Raw genomic sequence first — 22,776 nt, 5'->3', positions numbered from 1 at the left:
ATTGAGTCTGAATTAAGTTGAAATATAAATATTTGTATTTGGTTAGTTAAGAGTCTACAGTAGTGTTATTGTTGAGAAACAATTTTCGTCTTCAATAATAGAATGCAGTAGGCACTGAAGGTATATATATATTAACGCTGAGTACAAGCATACGACGTTGTTCAATCTAACCAATAGCTTTGCTTCCGCAAATATCTAGATATAGAATGGAGATACACCTACTCACTCATCGAATAGTCAATGATATAGTATGACGTGTGTACTTATTTAAAACATATACATATCTTATCGTTACCTGTACTACATGTGTCTCCAAACCATCCTTCTTTACAACCTGGTTTAGTACATATCCCATTCCTCCTATCACAGCCAGGACTAGTACAATGACATGTCTTGTTACAGTCTTGCCCGAATCTTTTCTGTATTTATAATATCCGTAATTGCGAAGGACCAAGATAATTTTCCAAAAATATGACTTCATCAAAAATTCTTAAATCAAGTTGTAAAATGGTTATCTTTCTTCCAGATATCGGACATTTAAGATATATTTGATTTCAAAGGAGCAGAAACCATTGTTTTGAATTTGTGTTATACAACTATATGACTATATACCAAGATTTCGGTAGATTATTAAAATGCAACATTATTTAATGTTGCTGACTTCTGAACCTTGAACCATCGCGGTCTGTTGAAATCTTATTAGGATTGACACTGTTATACTCAAATATGTTGACGTGACCCACTGCTTGTTGGCTTCATTGTTATATTCGATACAACCTTGTAGCTCTTTATTTTTTGAGAATCCGTTTAACAGAACACGTTGTTTGTTCTCATTGTTTTGTTTTATATGTCCATTATTTTAATTAAGATATCGCCGGTAAAATCCTTACCGTTAGTACATGTGTCTCCAGACCATCCTTCAGTACAACCGGGTTTAGTACATATCCCGCTCCTTCTGTCACAGCCAGAGTTAACACAATGACAGGTCTTGTTACAGTTCTGTCCGAACGTGTTGTTGGTACACTCTGTAAATATAACATTTATAACAACTTGGAAATGCAATGCGAGAGGAATGTTAACGGCCTCAATAACGAAATAATTTAAGGATTGAATACAGTTATGTTGAGGTGTATGAGGGTATAAACCTCAATAGGTCTTGAGACAAATTTCATGATAAATTTGTCTCAAGACCTATTGAGGTTTATCTCCCATATACATCAACATAACTTTATTCAATCCTTATATTTATATTTTTTAATATTTTTGTATTATTTGTTTGTTGTTTAACGTCCTATTAACAGCCAGGGTCATTTAAGAAAGTGCCAGGTTTGGAGGTGGAGGAAAAACCACCGGCCTACGGTCAGTACCTGGCAACTGCCCCACGTAGGTTTCGAACTCGCAACACAGAGGTGGAGGGCTAGTGTTAAAGTGTCAGGACACAACCACTCGGCCACCGCGGCCCCTCTATTTTTGTATTATATTTTGTCCTCGACAAATAGAGACTTGTGCAAGTCTACCACGGGACTTACCGAAATGTACGTCATCACTCTTCGTCTACATATGGTTATTACTTTCAGGATTTCTTTCATGAACAAACTTAATAACGAATTAAAACAAATATTACTTTTAATGGAATTTATTTCATATAAATAGGATCATTTTGAAAAGGAGTTAAAGAATATAGTCCAAGCTCGACAAATGTATTCCTACGCCGGACTTGATATAGTTCATTGAAAAATGACTTGAGTTAACTGTGGTAGGTTCGTTCATTGAGTCTGAATTAAGTTGAAATATGAATATTTGTATTTGGTTAGTTAAGAGTCTACAGTAGTGTTATTGTTGAGAAACAATTTTCGTCTTCAATAATAGAATGCAGTAGGCACTGAAGGTATATATATATTAACGCTGAGTACAAGCATACGACGTTGTTCAATCTAACCAATAGCTTTGCTTCCGCAAATATCTAGATATAGAATGGAGATACACCTACTCACTCATCGAATAGTCAATGATATAGTATGACGTGTGTACTTATTTAAAATATATACATATCTTATCGTTACCTGTACTACATGTGTCTCCAAACCATCCTTCTTTACAACCTGGTTTAGTACATATCCCATTCCTCCTATCACAGCCAGAACTAGTACAATGACATGTCTTGTTACAGTCTTGCCCGAATCTTTTCTTATATTATTAGGATTGACACTGTTATACTCAAATATGTTGACGTGACCCACTGCTTGTTGGCTTCATTGTTATATTCGATACAACCTTGTAGCTTTTTCTTTTTTGAGAATCCGTTTAACAGAACACGTTGTTTGTTCTCATTGTTTTGTTTTATATGTCCATTATTTTAATTAAGATATCGCCGGTAAAATCCTTACCGTTAGTACATGTGTCTCCGGACCATCCTTCAGTACAACCGGGTTTAGTACAGATCCCGCTCCTTCTGTCACAGCCAGAGTTAACACAATGACAGGTCTTGTTACAGTTCTGTCCGAACGTGTGGTTGGTACACTCTGTAAATATAACATTTATAACAACTTGAAATGCAATGCTAGAGGAATGTTAACGCCTTCAAGTAACGAAATACATTTAAGGATTGAATACAGTTATGTTGAGGTGTATGAGGGTATAAACCTCAATAGGTCTTGAGACAAATTTCATGATCAATTTGTCTCAAGACCTATTGAGGTTTATACCCCCATATACATCAACATTACTTTATTCAATCCTTATATTTATATTTTTTGATATTTTTGTATTATTTGTTTGTTTGTTTTTTGTTTAACGTCCTATTAACAACCAGGGTCATTTAAGGAAGTGCCAGGTTTGGAGGTGGAGGAAAGCCGGAGTACCCGCAGAAAAACCACCGGCCTACGGTCAGTACCTGGCAACTGCCCCACGTAGGTTTCGAACTCGCAACACAGAGGTGGAGGGCTAGTGTTAAAGTGTCAGGACACCTTAACCACTCGGCCACCGCGGCCCCTCTATTTTTGTATTATATTTTGTCCTCGACAAATAGAGACTTGTGCAAGTCTACCACGGGACTTACCGAAATGTACGTCATCACTCTTCGTCTACATATGGTTATTACTTTCAGGATTTCTTTCATGAACAAACTTAATAACGAATTAAAACAAATATTACTTTTAATGGAATTTATTTCATATAAATAGGATCATTTTGAAAAGGAGTTAAAGAATATAGTCCAAGCTCGACAAATGTATTCCTACGCCGGACTTGATATAGTTCATTGAAAAATGACTTGAGTTAACTGTAGTAGGTTCGTTCATTGAGTCTGAATTAAGTTGAAATATGAATATTTGTATTTGGTTAGTTAAGAGTCTACAGTAGTGTTATTGTTGAGAAACAATTTTCGTCTTCAATAATAGAATGCAGTAGGCACTGAAGGTATATATATATTAACGCTGAGTACAAGCATACGACGTTGTTCAATCTAACCAATAGCTTTGCTTCCGCAAATATCTAGATATAGAATGGAGATACACCTACTCACTCATCGAATAGTCAATGATATAGTATGACGTGTGTACTTATTTAAAATATATACATATCTTATCGTTACCTGTACTACATGTGTCTCCAAACCATCCTTCTTTACAACCTGGTTTAGTACATATCCCATTCCTCCTATCACAGCCAGAACTAGTACAATGACATGTCTTGTTACAGTCTTGCCCGAATCTTTTCTTATATTATTAGGATTGACACTGTTATACTCAAATATGTTGACGTGACCCACTGCTTGTTGGCTTCATTGTTATATTCGATACAACCTTGTAGCTTTTTCTTTTTTGAGAATCCGTTTAACAGAACACGTTGTTTGTTCTCATTGTTTTGTTTTATATGTCCATTATTTTAATTAAGATATCGCCGGTAAAATCCTTACCGTTAGTACATGTGTCTCCGGACCATCCTTCAGTACAACCGGGTTTAGTACAGATCCCGCTCCTTCTGTCACAGCCAGAGTTAACACAATGACAGGTCTTGTTACAGTTCTGTCCGAACGTGTGGTTGGTACACTCTGTAAATATAACATTTATAACAACTTGAAATTCAATGCTAGAGGAATGTTAACGCCTTCAAGTAACGAAATACATTTAAGGATTGAATACAGTTATGTTGAGGTGTATGAGGGTATAAACCTCAATAGGTCTTGAGACAAATTTCATGATCAATTTGTCTCAAGACCTATTGAGGTTTATACCCCCATATACATCAACATTACTTTATTCAATCCTTATATTTATATTTTTTGATATTTTGTATTATTTGTTTGTTTGTTTTTTGTTTAACGTCCTATTAACAACCAGGGTCATTTAAGGAAGTGCCAGGTTTGGAGGTGGAGGAAAGCCGGAGTACCCGCAGAAAAACCACCGGCCTACGGTCAGTACCTGGCAACTGCCCCACGTAGGTTTCGAACTCGCAACACAGAGGTGGAGGGCTAGTGTTAAAGTGTCAGGACACCTTAACCACTCGGCCACCGCGGCCCCTCTATTTTTGTATTATATTTTGTCCTCGACAAATAGAGACTTGTGCAAGTCTACCACGGGACTTACCGAAATGTACGTCATCACTCTTCGTCTACATATGGTTATTACTTTCAGGATTTCTTTCATGAACAAACTTAATAACGAATTAAAACAAATATTACTTTTAATGAAATTTATTTCATATAAATAGGATCATTTTGAAAAGGAGTTAAAGAATATAGTCCAAGCTCGACAAATGTATTCCTACGCCGGACTTGATATAGTTCATTGAAAAATGACTTGAGTTAACTGTAGTAGGTTCGTTCATTGAGTCTGAATTAAGTTGAAATATGAATATTTGTATTTGGTTAGTTAAGAGTCTACAGTAGTGTTATTGTTGAGAAACAATTTTCGTCTTCAATAATAGAATGCAGTAGGCACTGAAGGTATATATATATTAACGCTGAGTACAAGCATACGACGTTGTTCAATCTAACCAATAGCTTTGCTTCCGCAAATATCTAGATATAGAATGGAGATACACCTACTCACTCATCGAATAGTCAATGATATAGTATGACGTGTGTACTTATTTAAAATATATACATATCTTATCGTTACCTGTACTACATGTGTCTCCAAACCATCCTTCTTTACAACCTGGTTTAGTACATATCCCATTCCTCCTATCACAGCCAGAACTAGTACAATGACATGTCTTGTTACAGTCTTGCCCGAATCTTTTCTTATATTATTAGGATTGACACTGTTATACTCAAATATGTTGACGTGACCCACTGCTTGTTGGCTTCATTGTTATATTCGATACAACCTTGTAGCTTTTTCTTTTTTGAGAATCCGTTTAACAGAACACGTTGTTTGTTCTCATTGTTTTGTTTTATATGTCCATTATTTTAATTAAGATATCGCCGGTAAAATCCTTACCGTTAGTACATGTGTCTCCGGACCATCCTTCAGTACAACCGGGTTTAGTACAGATCCCGCTCCTTCTGTCACAGCCAGAGTTAACACAATGACAGGTCTTGTTACAGTTCTGTCCGAACGTGTGGTTGGTACACTCTGTAAATATAACATTTATAACAACTTGAAATGCAATGCTAGAGGAATGTTAACGCCTTCAAGTAACGAAATACATTTAAGGATTGAATACAGTTATGTTGAGGTGTATGAGGGTATAAACCTCAATAGGTCTTGAGACAAATTTCATGATCAATTTGTCTCATGACCTATTGAGGTTTATACCCCCATATACATCAACATTACTTTATTCAATCCTTATATTTATATTTTTTGATATTTTTGTATTATTTGTTTGTTTGTTTTTTGTTTAACGTCCTATTAACAACCAGGGTCATTTAAGGAAGTGCCAGGTTTGGAGGTGGAGGAAAGCCGGAGTACCCGCAGAAAAACCACCGGCCTACGGTCAGTACCTGGCAACTGCCCCACGTAGGTTTCGAACTCGCAACACAGAGGTGGAGGGCTAGTGTTAAAGTGTCAGGACACCTTAACCACTCGGCCACCGCGGCCCCTCTATTTTTGTATTATATTTTGTCCTCGACAAATAGAGACTTGTGCAAGTCTACCACGGGACTTACCGAAATGTACGTCATCACTCTTCGTCTACATATGGTTATTACTTTCAGGATTTCTTTCATGAACAAACTTAATAACGAATTAAAACAAATATTACTTTTAATGGAATTTATTTCATATAAATATGATCATTTTAAAAAGGAGTTAAAGAATATAGTCCAAGCTCGACAAATGTATTCCTGCGCCGGACTTGATATAGTTCATTGAAAAATGACTTGAGTTAACTGTGGTAGGTTCGTTCATTGAGTCTGAATTAAGTTGAAATATAAATATTTGTATTTGGTTAGTTAAGAGTCTACGGTAGTGCCATTGTTGAGAAACAATTTTCGTCTTCAATAATATAATGCAGTAGGCTCTGAAGGTATATATATTAACGCTGATTACAAGCATACGACGTTGTTCAATCTAACCAATAGCTTTGCTTCCGCAAATATCTAGATATAGAATGGAGATACACCTACTCACTCATCGAATAGTCAATGATATAGCATGACGTGTGTACTTATTTAAAATGTATACATATCTTATCGTTACCTGTACTACATGTGTCTCCAAACCATCCATCTTTACAACCTGGTTTAGTACATGTCCCATTCCTCCTATCACAGCCAGGACTAGCACAATGACATGTCTTGTTACAGTCTTGCCCGAACGTCTGATTGGTACACTCTGTGAAAAAGGACGGAGGGTAAAAACACTGCATGTTACTCTTTCGATATGTATTTAGTTTTTATGTAGAAATATTCAAAGCATTATCGTTGATATTAATTTCATTCTCATCTCACTAAAATTACTAGTACTGTTGCGCTTACATAACCATATGACCTGTTGCTAATACCTCATTTCTGGTGGTGACACTCGTCGCCAAATGATTTTTGTATCCGCAGTCATTACTGGTTTTATAAGTGTCCTTTAGGTATAGGGATAGTTCATTGAATAGATATTAAGCGCACAATATCCGTATCCGAGTATGGTTCATATCTCGCTCCTCCAGTCTCAGACACAGCCACCACAAATACAAATAATGTTAAAGTCCCCTCCGAACGTGCGGTTAGTTTTTATATTAATTGCACAATATAGAGGAAATATTTTAAAATATTGACATTAATGCAAGTTGATAATACTTGATAACCTGGGTTATTTTAGGAACGATCACTTGACCTTTTTATTTACTAAAAGAGTGTTGTATATGTTTTGTTTGTAAATTTGATTTGTCTCCCTTTCCAATTTGTAATATTAGGGACCCCGTAAACTTTTTTCGTGAAATGGCAGTGACCTTTTGCTTCCTGTTTGTCACGATGAACATGCAAAGAAATATATGATCCGGCAACACATTCTCAATAAAGAAATTGCACATACATGTTTATATACTGCAAGTAGTTATGGTTTACGACTATTAATTAAGTATAAATTAAGGTGTACAAACTGCCAATACTTTTTTGATGACCAAGTTGTGTTACTCGAATGTCTTCTTGCATATAGATTTTAAAGAGTGCTAACAGAAATTAATATAGGACCAGTAAATGAAAACGGTTTATAGCTTAGAATTGCATGTTGTTTGTGTAGTCCATGGTTTTGAGACTAATATTGATAAACTAAACTGACCCTGAAACGAGTGTCACTGATGTACCGAATAGCTACGCAAACTGGCATATTCATTTTACATCAGATTTTATTCTTATTTTATTTTTTTATTTTTTTAAATGGATGACTACGGTATCGATGGCTTACCCGGGGAGGAAAATACTAATAGGGCGAGTTATATAACCAACAGTATTCCGGCCTTGAAATGGTTTGTTAAATTAAGCTTGGTTATTGCGACTTACCCATTAAAAGTGACAAATTGTTTCGTTTGCTTAGTTTCATACCTGACATAATATCCAATTCCATCTCATTCAATATCAACTAGTAACTGATTTATCTTTGTTTTCTTATGAGTACATAGTTAGCAAATTGGCCACAAAGCAAAACAGTTGAATGTTACCTTATCGAACCACATATTGACCTTAGTATACTGTTCATATAACAACAAACAAAATATAGATCGAAATAATTTTTCGATTGCATATTTGTATCTTGCATCCTGTTTTGATGTGTGTGGCATCATTGTGGACACGGTGTCCACAAGGCAGGACACTATTGTGTGTAACATGTGTAAAATGTTAAAGCATTTTTTATATAACTTTACAATCAAAAACCGCAAATAATAATACAGAATTTTCTTTCGGTGCGTTTGCTAAAAAACGTCAACTTAAAAAAAAAATCAGCACCAACCTCCACGCTCATTAGTACGAAAGCCCGTTAGTGTGTATAGGATAAAATATAGTTAATTGATACACGTTAAAACGCAAAAAAAAACACACTATAACGGAAATAAAGCCACTTAGTTGCGTTATAACGCAGAAAAAGACATAATAACACGAAAAAACACAAAGCAAATCAGAACAGGTAATAAGGAGAAAAAAACACGTTATTGCGTACCCCAAGCCTATATGAACTCATACATAAGACGCATTTGCAAATTCTGTCATAGACACGATGGATGAGATTGACCGGAACATAAATGTGTACTTCCGATTGGGTTTATCAAAGGAAAATATATAATCAATACTAGCTCATTCAGAAGAACACATGTAAATGCTTATGTACAAGGCTTTGGTGTTTCGATTTAGTTTTTACGTACGTCGATTGACCTTATTACGTGTTTCGATTTACATTATATGTGTTCCGATTTACCCTTTTAAGTGTGTCGGTTTCCATTATTACGTGTTTACATTTGCGTTATTACGTTGTTGTTTTTTTCGAGTTATAACGTGTTTTGATTTGCGTTATTAAGTGTTTTTTGGCCGTTTTTACGTCTTTTTCTTATCAAGAAAATAAGCGACTTTTTTTCGTTATAACGTGTTCTTTTCGCGCTTAAACGTGTATTAATTAACTATAGCTTATCTTATTGACACTAATAGGCTTTCGTATATTAGAGGCTGGGACTAACGGTGAAAATACAGAACACCTGAGGACAGACATGTAATTATTACTTTGGTTATATAGACCGAAGGAATGCTTGTTGTCTCTCTGATTGATTCGCATTAACATGACACAAAAATGTGTAATTAAATCTTCAAAGTTCTTTTTTTGTTTGAAATAAAAAAAATTAATTTAATATTTAATGTTTGTATTTGAACACCAAGATTTTGACAGATACAGTATATTACGATGACGAAAGTGAACATGTGTCTGAAGAAAGATATGTAATCATTACTTTGTTTACAATTTTCTTGAGTTTAAATAATCATAAATATAGACTGAAGCAATTCTTTTGTCTCTCTGTCGAATAAAATTGTTTACAAGTATATTTCAATTAAAATTGAACATTCACATGTCAGAATTGTAATTGTATCTTGCATCCTGTTTTGATGTGTGTGATAACGTTGCGGACACGGTGTCCACAAGGCAGGATTATATAGCAATACACAATTGTGTAAAATAATATTATGGACACAGGGATGTCAAGGCATTTTTGATAAATGTAAATGTATAGCAAGTATTTGCATGTGGATATGGTTACCCTCAATAAATGCTTTATAACTCATAAAAAAGTTTTGAGGACTCCATCAAGCAATTTTTTATTATAACAAAATATATAAATTCAATATTAAATATTGGCATTACAGCATCAAGGTTCAGACACTTTAGAATAAAAGACTAACATGACAGTACAGAGCACGTGTCTGAAGATAGATCTTGTGTAATTATTGTTATTTTTTTAATTTATTTTTCAAAAATCTATTTTATTTAGCGTTCTGATCGCGATATTATTCAATTGTGGAAAACCTTTCTTGGAATCGGTATAAATCAGGTACGTGCAACAAATATGTGTAATTATATATCGCATCTTGTTTTAATGTGTGTGTTAACATTGTGGACACGGTGTTCACAAGGCAGGCTTATATGGGGGTACACTAATCTGTGTGTTAACATTGTGGACACGGTGCCCACAAGGCAGGGTTATATAGCGGTACACTAATGTGTGTGTTAACATTGTGGACACGGTGTCCACAAGGCAGGGTTATATAGCGGTACACTAATGTGTGTGTTAACATTGTGGACACGGTGTCCACAAGGCAGGGTTATATAGCGGTACACTAATGTGTGTGACAACATTGTGGACACGGTGTTCACAAGGCAGGCTTATATGGGGGTACACTAATGTGCGTGACAACATTGTGGACACGGTGCCCACAAGGCAGGGTTATATAGCGGTACACTAATGTGTGTGTTAACATTGTGGACACGGTGCCCACAAGGCAGGGTTATATAGCGGTACACTAATGTGTGTGTTAACATTGTGGACACGGTGTCCACAAGGCAGGGTTATATAGCGGTACACTAATGTGTGTGTTAACATTGTGGACACGGTGTCCACAAGGCAGGGTTATATAGCGGTACACTAATGTGTGTGACAACATTGTGGACACGGTGTTCACAAGGCAGGCTTATATGGGGGTACACTAATGTGCGTGACAACATTGTGGACACGGTGCCCACAAGGCAGGGTTATATAGCGGTACACTAATGTGTGTGTTAACATTGTGGACACGGTGTCCACAAGGCAGGGTTATATAGCGGTACACTAATGTGTGTGACAACATTGTGGACACGGTGTCCACAAGGCAGGGTTATATAGCGGTACACTTATGCGTGTGACAACGTTGTGGACACGGTGTCCACAAGGCAGGGTTATATAGCGGTACACTAATGTGTGTTAACATTGTGAACACGGTGTCCACAAGGCAGGGTTATATAGCGGTAGACTAATCTGTGTGTTAACATTGTGAACACGGTGTCCACAAGGCAGGGATATATAGCGGTACACTAATGTGTGTGACAACATTGTGGACACGGTGATGTCACATCCATTATGATTATGAAATACATATACATAGAAAGACTACTATAAGATTACTATATACAAAATAATTTTATTTAGCGATCTGAATGAAATATCATTAAATTGTCGAAAGTCTGTCTTGGAATCGACATTAGTCATATACATGCCACTAATATATGTAATTGTATCTAACATCCATGCTTTTGATGTATGTGATAACATTGTGGACAACGTGATGTCAAAGCAATGTTTTATTGTAACCTATTAAAGGTGTGAAATGATATTTACATATTGAAACAGTAAACCGCGATGAATGCTATTTTGTACACGTTTGAATACATCAAAAAACTGAAAAACCCATATTTGTTCCATTGACATTACCAATGTTAATGATATTATATTATTCAATTTTAAATTGTCCATTAATCGATATAAACTGAATAGTTGAATCTCAAATTTGTTTAGAGCAATATGGATGTTCTTAATTATTTGAAAAATGTAAATCTGAATTTGATCTTAAAATCATTTTGTTTTCGGAATAAAAGTTAACCAATTTAAATGTTGTTGTTGTTGTTGTTGTTGTTGTTGTTGTTGTTGTACCATATATACAATAATCATACAACTACATCTTATTATTTTTATTTACCTCAATTGCATCTCGTTTAGAAATGGTGTAAATTATTTGAAATATCACCCCGTTATTCATTAATTATTTATAGCCAGTTGACAATACTGATGCTGGCGACATTTACATATTGAAAACAAAATCTAGCAGGGGCCTTACCAACAATATATTTAGACATGCTGCTGATATCAATGATAACCTTGATCGAACCATTTTATGGAATGGTCGGTCTGTAATAGACACGATGATATGATTCGAGTACATACATTGTATAGATGTGAACGCTTAATGATATGACATGGTTATAGAGTGAGGATCCCAATGGTTTCAAAGAAATATCAAAGTCCCTAGGGGTGGGAAAAGACCACAGGGCATATTTTTATCATGATTTTGTTTATCTCTTTATGTCCAACAATACTATACATGTACATGATTACCGAGTCGGGATCCCGATGGTTTCAAAGATACTGTATATCAAAAAAACTAAGTCCCTTTGGTTGGGGAAAGATCCCAAGGCCTGTTTATGTTCGGAAGCCATGAGGAAGTTGTGTCCCGTTGTTTATGTTTTCATTATACTTAATTACCAGATATTCGTTATTCAAGACACAAATCAACTAGAATCGTAATTTTAATCCCCACTCATAACTTTAATTAAAGTTCAATCAAACATAAGGAAATGAATCCCCAATCCGCTGCTGGCAAGGGATTCGTTATTCAAATATCGAATCATCATATTATAAGGAAACTACTAACATGTAACTGAATCCCAAAAACGCTGCTGTAGCGGATTCGTTATTTGCATCTCAACGTCAAAATGTCAATAAAAAGAAATATCAATTAAAAAAAGAACTGAATTCCCAATCCGCTGCTGTTATTCAAATCTCCAATTATATATTACAAGTTATAAGAAATCCCTAGTCCGCTGCTGGAAGCGGATTCAGTATTCGAATCTCCTATCATATTTTATAAAAAGAAATACCGATTGAACATAAGAAACTGAATTCCTAATCCTAACGTAAACAAATGTAAATAAAATAAATATCAATTAAACATAAAGAATTGAATTCCCAATCCGTTGCTGGCAGTGGATTCGTTATTCGAATATCTAATAACGAATAACGAATCCGCTGCTAACTTCAGCCAACTAAAGAGTCCGCCATGGTAAAAACGGGAGCCAATGACCACTTGTAAGTCATTGTGTATGGAGTAGGAACAGCCTGGACAAGATCGGTCTTACCACAAATAGACGGCCTCAACTGAAACACATTTAAGTACCCCTATGGGTATGTTCCCGGCCCCCGGGGTTGAACAGAATGAGCCTTCTCCAGTGTCCAGTATTTTGATCCAGAAGGGTTTCATATCCCTTCTAAACTGAAGGAAAAGATTCTGGTTGGATCCTTTATTAATATAAGGGTCCTTCTAAAATCTATCCAGGAAATGGGGATTTTCCGAAATTTTTGTTAAAAGATTAGAAAATTTTTGATGAAGGTATACACAAGTGGACACCCGCGTTTTAAACGTAAACAAGAATATTGATTGAATCATTTCAAGAAAAGTGCCAAGAACTCTTAACACATATGCATGACATCCGTTTGGCGGCAGCTCGAACATTACATCCAGGTTTGGTAGAGTATGACGGACAATACCGCCTGATAATGGCCAGAAATCTGAGTCATCCAGGAAGGGGAGTGGCGGAGGGAAACAGACACTTAGATATGGTTAATGTACAATAACCCATGTCACGTGTTCAGCAGGTCGTATTCAGCCCCCGTCTCCAATCACGGACGTACCGGTCCAAAACCTTCCCCTACACATTCGTAGGGAGGTCCAAATTACTGTCACTAATACAAGAAAGGCAAAATATGCCCATATCGGGGAAAGTGTCGATATCTACATATGTGTAGCTTGTGTGAAAAGGGGGTAAATGTAACCAATGACATGCAGCCGAAAACCATGGACTTGGGTTTGGTACTATTTAGGAGGTACTTCCCCAGTTGATGTTGATACCTTCGAGTTTTACTTAATTAATTACCCTAATAAAAAGGTGGCTTGTTACCTTAAAAGTCGTATCTCCTACAATTCTCCACCTCTTCCGTTGCTATAAATATCACCTCTGGGCCTAGTCCCAAGAATACGGCGCATCATTTATCCCAGATCAGGACTCAATCAATGATTATGTTCCAATGAAAGAATTTTCGGTGTTTTACTCTAGTATTGATAATGCTGTCGTTATCATTCAAACATTAAGTCGGGGGTGCCTTTCTTGCTAACTCAGATATTAACTTTGCTTTTAGGTTACATCCTATTTCACCCATGGATTTTGATCAGGTGGGTATTTGTTTTTGAGGTAAACATTACTTTGACAAGTGCCTAACCATTTGATCATCGATAAGCTGTGCTATGTTCGAAAAGATTTTGCAGTGAAAATATATGTTTTTCGTTTTGACCAATCAGAGCGAACCTCATTGAAACCGATTTTTCCAATCGAAGCGAAGATAGATAAATTGGTTATATTGCTGTATTTCTGATATATTCAGACTAGTTCTTTACAAAATACTCACTTGACGTAAGCTATTCGTGCACAGATTCTCCGATAACAGCAGAAAACTCTTAAATTGCGTTGATCAGTCCTTTCAAATTGGCGCAGTCAAAGAGATGACCTGAGGAATAATGTTATTGATTCCCGCACTTTTTGACACTGTTCATTTTTCGACGTTTTAAATTTATTTTTAGCACAAAAATGAATTAAAAAGAAAATTGAAATGTTTCCCGCTTGATATAACATATATTTTACTCGTATGACAGAATATGTCGATATTTTTTCCGATATATTATTTCGAAAATATCGATATTCTGTCTTACTCGTGAATTATTTTTTTACATTAAACGGGAAACCATTCAATATCCTCTATATACTAATCCAAATATCCTTCATTATTTAGATGATTTTCTATCTGGTGGTTTAGCGGGGAAAATATAGTGCCAGGATACACTTGTAAAATGTACGCACATGACCTCAGAGATTATCAGAAAATAAGACAGTACTTGTTTGAGTTTCAAGTGTTAAATTCGACACAGTTGTAATGGTAATGGTATTACTGGGGCAGAAAATATCTTAACTAGTCAATCAACTTCACAATTTGTTAATAGTGACTTATAATAAAAAGGTGACACTACGCGAGAAACAATGGCTGGTTATAAAAGAACATCCATAAGGGCAGATTACGTATTTGGCTGAAGTTTTTGCATAGTTACAATAATGGGTCTAGGTAAAGGATAAGGCATATCCTTTGGAGGGCTATGGATTCACTGGCTATGGCCAACACAATAGGCTGGGTTAGGGTTTTAACTTTCTTGAGTTATTCCTTATATATATAGCCATTTCACTTTGGCGCAAAAAAACTTCAAAACAAACAAAATCTTCCATATAGACAATGAGACTGTTGTTAGTATTCTTCATAAGATAACCTCAGAATCAAGATAAGTGATGTCATTAATCCGCCCATTGATTTTGTTAACGTGAAAGATGTTGAATTGATTGCTGATGCTATTTCTCGTCAACAGTTAATTGTCCAAGTTCCGCCGAATAGCTCCAGCAGCTGTACCAGTGCCCTAGAGCCAACTCCAATCACTGCTCGTCATTGAGAGATTTAAGGCAAGAGGAGAACAAATTGTTTTCAAAACCAATGACCAGTATCCAGTGCACTTATATTACTGCTACACTCTGGGGGGTTCATTTAGAACTCTATAAGATCTAACAAATTCCTGGTCTATTCCACCAGACCAATTGATTTTACTCATTTCATATATTTCACTAAAGAAATAGAGGTATTACTGAAGACACTGTTAGATATTCTGTTTATTACATTTTTTATCAACGAAAAACCTACCCCGTATGCTTACTAGGCCTACAGCGATAATTTGAAAACAAAAAATGTAGTTCCCCCTGTCCAGGTGCTGACATATATGTCGGGCTTTCTGATTGGTCAATTATTTTGGTATTTTCTAATCATTAATTTGATTGGTCAAATCAGTAAAAGTGATATTTTTCACTAGTGAAAAATATCACTTTTATAGAATGAATAATTTTTGATATTTCACTGGTAAAAATGTAATAAATATCCATCTTCTAACATAACAACATACCTGGAACGGTTTATATCATCAACATAAAATACATGACACTATAAAGTGTTTTTGCTATACGGAAATTACTAGAAAGGGGCCAGACGTAGCAATACATATGTTGATGGTCGCTTGTCTATTACGTCGAAAATACTACGACAGATTGGACGTTCCCTGCGGTCAGTTTGTAGTTTAGAGTTCGAATCCAGTATGTTAGCTTCAGCATTTGCTTTGTCGTGGTTTTTTTTAGGGTTGAAGATATTACAGAAACAAATAAGGATACGTTAGGCATGCGCTCCCTTAGCCTGGCTAAAAAATGTGAAGGATGTAAACATATGATTTATCAGCATGCACATGAACTGCCGCAGTCGGGGTGGGGGTAGGGTGGGGTTGGGGAAGGGGGGGGGGGGTGTTCAAATCCGGGACATCTTCATCTCTAAAATTGGACACCAGCTCAACATGCGACCACTGACAGATGTGTCATAGACTACACATGTTCTTAAGGTAAGTAACTAGTAAACTGTTTTAATAAAAATTATACCGTTTAACTTTTAAATTAACACCAAAAGACAAAACATGAGGCATTTGTGAATAACAACAAGACAAATTTTCAATGACGTAAAAATGTAATATAGCGCTAAAATAATGAGTCGGAACATCTTTCCTACCTGATGGTACATAACAGCTGGGTCCTCGCCAGCCCGTTTGACATCGTCTCACGTCACATATTCCAGTGTCCGAGTCACAGTCTCCTTCAGCACAATGACACGTAAATCCACAATCGTCTCCAAACTGACCCACAGGACATCCTAAAAATCATTGCCTAACAACATTAGGTAATCACCCTGTTTGCGATAAAACGCATACTGATGAATAAACAGATACATTAGTTATTTATGTTATTTTTATCTCACTATGAGTATGAGGCATCGTACCTCTGCACAAAATGTAGTACTTATGAATGCATCTGTTTTATTTTTATTCTTATTTTTTTTTTTTTTTTTTACAATTATCATTTTTTAATCAAATACATTTTATTACAAGTGTTATATCACATGTTGATAGTTTACATTACTTTTGTTGATATTGGGAAGCTGATAATACATGTGAATGTAATGAGTTGCATGAGAGCCGAATGTTTGCATGATATTGCTTGGTAGACTACTTCGAAACAAAATAACATTAAGATACATTTTATCGAATATTCATGTATTTAACAGTATTGTGTATATTTCCTCGAATCCTTTAGTTTGTACATCTCCGTTTTGGTAACTCATTTGGAAGTACATCGATACCGAGCGACTGACAAACATGTAGAGACAGACAGGAAGTTAGACATAAATCGATATATACGTGTATATAACTATTTACCATGGAATACCTGGACTTCACACAACTCGATAGATGCCTCGCTATTCGAATAACTTGAGTCATGATGTGTTGGTACAGACTCTGCCGGTCGTTTATTGTAGAAGACGACGTATCTACCACTGACTGTACAGTTGTGTGATTGGATGTATGACGGGTATCTAGGGCCGTTATCATGGTAACACAAATATCCGAGAGTTACATTGATACTTCCATCTCCGTGTGTCATATCTGTATGATTAGTGACGTAGAGGTAATAACCGGAAAGTCTAAATGTATCTGTACGATAAAAAAAAATAAAAACAAAGTTAATTAGAAAACAAACATACTCAAATAAGGATATTCATGAGCCGACCATGTGCATTTGTTTACAAGCATGCCTTTTTACAAACAAACATCACCGATTTGATATGGAATTATTTGAAGTGGTGGGAGAAAAATAATCATTCCCTACCTAGGGAATGTATCAAAGAAATCTCAACCCTCGGGGAAATTCATGAATGTCCAGCCCTCGGCAAGCATCGGGTTGGACGTTCATGAATTCCCCTCGGGTTGAGATTTCTTTGTCACACTCCCAAGGCAGGCAAAGATTCTATTAGTCAGCTGAAAATTTTGAAAGTCTGTAAAACTATAAAGACTGGTTATCATGATACGATGGAAATACGACTTGGTTAGTATTTTCGAAAGTTCATGAAAAATAGGTATAGTACACATGAATATAAAGGAAAGATTCCCTGTTTGGCATGTTTGCCTTTTTTAGCATTTTCAATTAGCAATGGGAAACCTGAAATTGCATGAATTCTATTAAAATGAATTTTAAATATCTTTTAATGTATTACTTCTCATTCAATTTATCTGATTTAAAAACGATTTTTTTAGATGCAAGATATCCGAATTGCATCCATACATCGATTGAATTGTATATTAAGGAGACAATGGCAACACTCTTCAAAAAAGTCTTCAGCATATGAAAATTTCAGGATATGGAGAATCTAGCAAGTCTAATGCAGGATTAATAAATCTTCACAATTCTCCAACCTTGTTTGAACTCCTTCCTTTCTTACTTGTGCATATATCTACCTCTATATAGTTTCGAGAGGATATCTCAAATATCCACATGGCCTCTATGCTACACACTCACTGAAGGAACTCATCACTATAAGTCAATTTTCTTTAATTGAATTTTATTAAATATTAATTCGTTAGCAACATATTACCAAAACAAAATCTTCCCGATACAGTTACAATTTTGAATATGTATATGATTGTGACATTTTAAACTAAATCATCAGAGTGAAACTGATATTGCTGAATCAAAGAAAAAGTTATTCTGTCCGATGCAAACACATGCAAAGCAGCTTCCATGACATGTGACATGAAAGACATGCTAACAACTTACAGTTGTGTCTGTAGGTGATGTTGATCATCTGTATTCCGTACACCTGACCCAGGTCAACCTTCCACCATGCCTGACTCTGTCCATTACCTGTGTATGTACAGTGTCCATCTGATACATCTCTCCCTGGAGTTCCATCCACTGCTCTTCCAGCATCGTAGGTGTCAAATGTTGAACTTTGTGTAGCATGTTTGTGAAGTGCTAGGTCTCCTTAATTTGAAATAAAATGAAGAAAATTGTTGGATAAATGTGCGATGTGCGAATGAGTTATACAAGTTGTGCACACGAAGTTTACATTATGTGCAAATGATAGGGAAGCATTACTACATGTATGGCTATGGCTCATCTGTTAGCACAGTGGACGAATTCAATCGCAGTTATCATACGATTAAAATTAATTGAATAAGTTTCTTTTCTGATCATACATATTCATATGAGTACAATTAAATGTATGTTTTGATTAGATCATATGATCAGTATGTTTGATACAATTAAATGTACTATTTACATCACACATGCACTCTTATAACCTTCATGTTGATCATGTCGCACGTCTACAGACGCAAACTAATTTTGTTGCTGGATTACTCCTCCCTCAGTTCATCAACAATTTACGAGAATGAATGCAGGTTAAATATGCCTTATGTGAAGAACTAATGTATGTGTATCACGGTATGTTACGGTGGCTGATTTGTGCCATTTCGTTATTTCGTCTTTTCGCCCCGAAAAGACGAGACTTAACAAACTTTAATTCTCGTCTTTTCGCCCCGAAAAGACGAAAAGACGACAAGTCATACGCGAAAGGCGAAATTAATGCGCGCTAATTAGCGAAATAACGAAATGGCACAAATCAGCCACCGTAGTATGTATATATTTGAGGTACAATAAGTTACCTGAGGGAATCGACATCGATAGACGTGTTTGCTGTAGGTTCCCGGAGGGAATTCTTTCATGCTAAGATATATATGGGCCCTCGGAGAAAAATTGTTTGCACATTGCTATCCATTAATGCACCTTTAAGTTAACTTGTACAGACATCAGTGATTCCTCTAAATAACGTACCCCTAACATATCCGTGCACAGCGGTCAATAATTACCTGGTAACACATTATTTTTAACAATCAGTGATTCCCCTAGGAAGCTAAATGTAATACATTTATGTACAGTGATCAGTAATTCAGTCGGGAACGCCTACATGTAATACCTTTATGTACAATTATCAGTGCTTCTCTCGAGAACCTAAATGTTATACCTTTATGTACAAGCATCAGTGATTCTCCGAAGAACATGATTTTATACCTTTATTTACAATCATTAGTGATTCTTTCAAGAACCTAAATGTAATACCTGTATGCATAGTCATCAGTGATTCTCCCAGGAACCTAAATGTAATACCTTCATGTACAATCATCAGTGGCTCATCCTGGAAATATGCACGTAGCATATTTGATTTATTAACGGTCATATGTGATTCCTCCGAAGAAAACCGACACATAACACCATGAGTGCATGTTTTCAGAATAACAGTAACAGTTTGGCGGATAAGATTTACTGACATAAGACACTAGAATACGAAAACGGAGAATTACGCAACACCAACTGGTTTAAGTACGTATAATTTCCTCGTAATCGTTCCTACTATTCAATATCGCTCTATTTGGGGAAAACACCAAATTGCAAGTCCTTAGCAAGGTAGGCCTACCCAAAACATGGGGCGAAAATAAATATTTTATTTCTATTTGTTTTAACGCTTGGAGATTAATCTGAAATCAGCATGTCTGTATGCATAAAAGTTCAATATATACAGTATTTACAATACGGATATAAATAATAAAGATACAGTATACCTACAGTATGAAGTATGACATGTATTTGTTGTATCGGCCAAAATGTCCATCAGTATGGTAATACGAACGAGTTATTACGGATATACCACTATGTACTGCGATTCCCTTAAAGAACCTATAACTACATTGACTCACCTCAAGGTACAATAGCAATAGCAGTTATCGGTCTTCTTGTAAGCGTGTCCGCTTCTTGACCACCTGTTTATATACTTCTATTTACAGTGCGCATGTTTAATTATGTATCAAGTATAGTAGATTCCTCATTAAAAAAATTTTAAAAAAAATATTGTACAATATTCTAATTTCCTCAATATGGTCATCAACTTTCATTCACAAAAGACGAATTGGTGTTCAGTTTCATATTTGGACTATTAACAGTTGACACACCATCTGTATCTAGGGTCACTATCTTTATATACATGTATAGACTGTATAGGTGGTAGGTGTTATACAGAATATTGGCGGGTCGTTATTTAACTAGTACGTGTAGCAGGATGGGTGGAACTTGATCTCCTTGTTAGACCAGTACTTGTTAAGGTTGCTTTTAAATGAGTTGATTGATGGTGAATTGACAACTGAAGTTGGTAAACTGTTCCAGTCGTCAACAACTCTGGCTGGGAATGAATGCTTTCTAATGTTTAGCCTTGTGTATGGTTTTGCCAGTTTCTTATTATGTCCTCTTGTCCTGCCTTCTCCAGTTATTTGTAGTAGATCCTCTGAAGTCACATCTATCCCATTAAGAATTCTGAACACCTGGATCATGTCATATCTTTTCCGCCTGTACTGGAGTGATGGGAGACCGAGGTGGCGGAGTCTTTCAGGATAAGAGAGAGGAGATATGTTCCTGACCAGTTTAGTAAGTAACTCTCCTTTGGACATTCTCAATTGCTACAATGTCTTTTTTTTAACTGCGGGCTCCAGACTGTGACAGCATATTCTAGTCGTGGTCTTACAAGAGATTTAAACAAGGTTGTCAACATGAATTTATCCAAATTTTCAAATGATCTTTTGATGATGCCTAGCATGCGATTAGCTTTCTTGACACTGGATGCGACTTGTACACTGAATTTTAGTTTTGGATCAAATAAAACACCCAGGTCTTTTTCTTCAGGGTTTCCTTGAATTTCCTGATCTTTCAGTTTGTATTTGGTTTTCTTATTATTTTGGCCAAAGTGTAAACTAGAACATTTTGAGGGGTTGAATTTGATCTGCCATTTGTCTGACCACAACTGTAGTTTGTCTAAATCTTCTTGGATGATGGCTGTGTCTTGCTCCGAGTCACTGGGGCCGTACACTTTCGTATCATCTGCAAATAATTTGACAGTGGATCTTGTACCGTTAGGAATGTCGTTGATGAAGATAAGAAAGAGTACCGGCCCAAGTACGCTCCCTTGTGGAACTCCACTTCGCACGTCTGTCCAGCTTGACGATTGACCTTTGACCTTGACCCTTTGCCTACGGTTGCTAAGAAACGCTGATATCCATGACAACAGTGCGCCGCTTATTCCCAATGACTTGAGTTTTAGTTCAAGGCGCTTATGGGGAACTGTGTCGAATGCTTTCTGGAAGTCAAGATAAATTATATCCATACATTTTTTAGAGTCCAGAACTTTGGTAATTTCATCTAGAACTTCTAATAACTGGAGTGTTGTTGATCGACCCTTTCTGAATCCATACTGGGAGCATGACAGTTTGTTGTTGGTCTCAAGATATTCCATGATCTCATCTCTAATAATTGATTCAAGTATCTTTACTATAATGCTAGTCAGGCTTATTGGTCTGTAATTGGACGGCTGTTTTTTATTTCTTTTTTTATAAATAGCAGTGATATTGGCCTCTCTCCAATCTTGTGGCAAAATTCCCTCTTCAATGGACTTGTTGAAAAGGATAGATAATGGCTTACCTATACTAGCCCGCAGTTCATAGATCACTTTAGGGTGTAAATCGTCTGGTCCCTGTGATTTTGTGGTGTTGATGTTATCTAGTTTCTTGATGACCTTTTCTTAACTGATTTCTATATTCTCTAGGACAGCAGCTGTTGGGTCAAGATTTGGAGTTGTTGGTAGGTTATCAAGATCCTCTACTGTGAATATGTCGCTAAAGCATTCATTCAGCACTTCGGCTTTCTCTTTATTGTCCGTCGCTGTGTTCCCGTCTGTTTGTTCCAGGGAAGCTATTCCTACCTTTGATTTTGTTTTGGTGTGTACATACTTCCAGAAGCTTTTTGGATGTTTTTTGAAGTCGGTTGCTATCTTTTTTTTCAAATTCTTTCTTTGATTGTCTTTGTGTCGATGTGGCGATGTTTCTGGCTATTCTGTATTGTTCGTATGTTTCTTGGTTCTTGTTCCTCAGGTACTTATTCCAACATTTACGTTTCATTTTTAGAGCATCAATTGTTGTGCCGTTCATCCACT

At 36.1% G+C, this 22,776-nt stretch overlaps 1 protein-coding gene across 1 annotated transcript in view; it reads right to left on the bottom strand.

Annotated features, from left to right (window-relative positions):
• LOC117326440 (multiple epidermal growth factor-like domains protein 11) overlaps positions 1–19,959 on the bottom strand; it is an 81,313-nt gene extending 61,354 nt beyond the window's left edge. The window contains exons 1-8 of the mRNA XM_033883189.1: positions 19,911–19,959; positions 18,519–18,725; positions 17,123–17,398; positions 16,420–16,560; positions 6,648–6,782; positions 5,445–5,579; positions 3,917–4,051; positions 2,388–2,522 (exon numbers count right to left, since the gene is read on the bottom strand). Coding sequence (XP_033739080.1) covers positions 2,388–2,522; positions 3,917–4,051; positions 5,445–5,579; positions 6,648–6,782; positions 16,420–16,560; positions 17,123–17,398; positions 18,519–18,725; positions 19,911–19,959 — 1,213 coding nt within the window. The remainder of the gene's footprint in view (positions 1–2,387; positions 2,523–3,916; positions 4,052–5,444; positions 5,580–6,647; positions 6,783–16,419; positions 16,561–17,122; positions 17,399–18,518; positions 18,726–19,910) is intronic.
• Between the last annotated feature and the right edge of the window lie 2,817 nt (positions 19,960–22,776).

Source organism: Pecten maximus, chromosome 4 (genome assembly GCF_902652985.1).
Source record: "Pecten maximus chromosome 4, xPecMax1.1, whole genome shotgun sequence".
NCBI lineage: Eukaryota > Metazoa > Mollusca > Bivalvia > Pectinida > Pectinidae > Pecten > Pecten maximus.
Note: the sequence above shows the minus strand (reverse complement) of the source record. Positions and strands in the feature narration are given on the sequence as shown.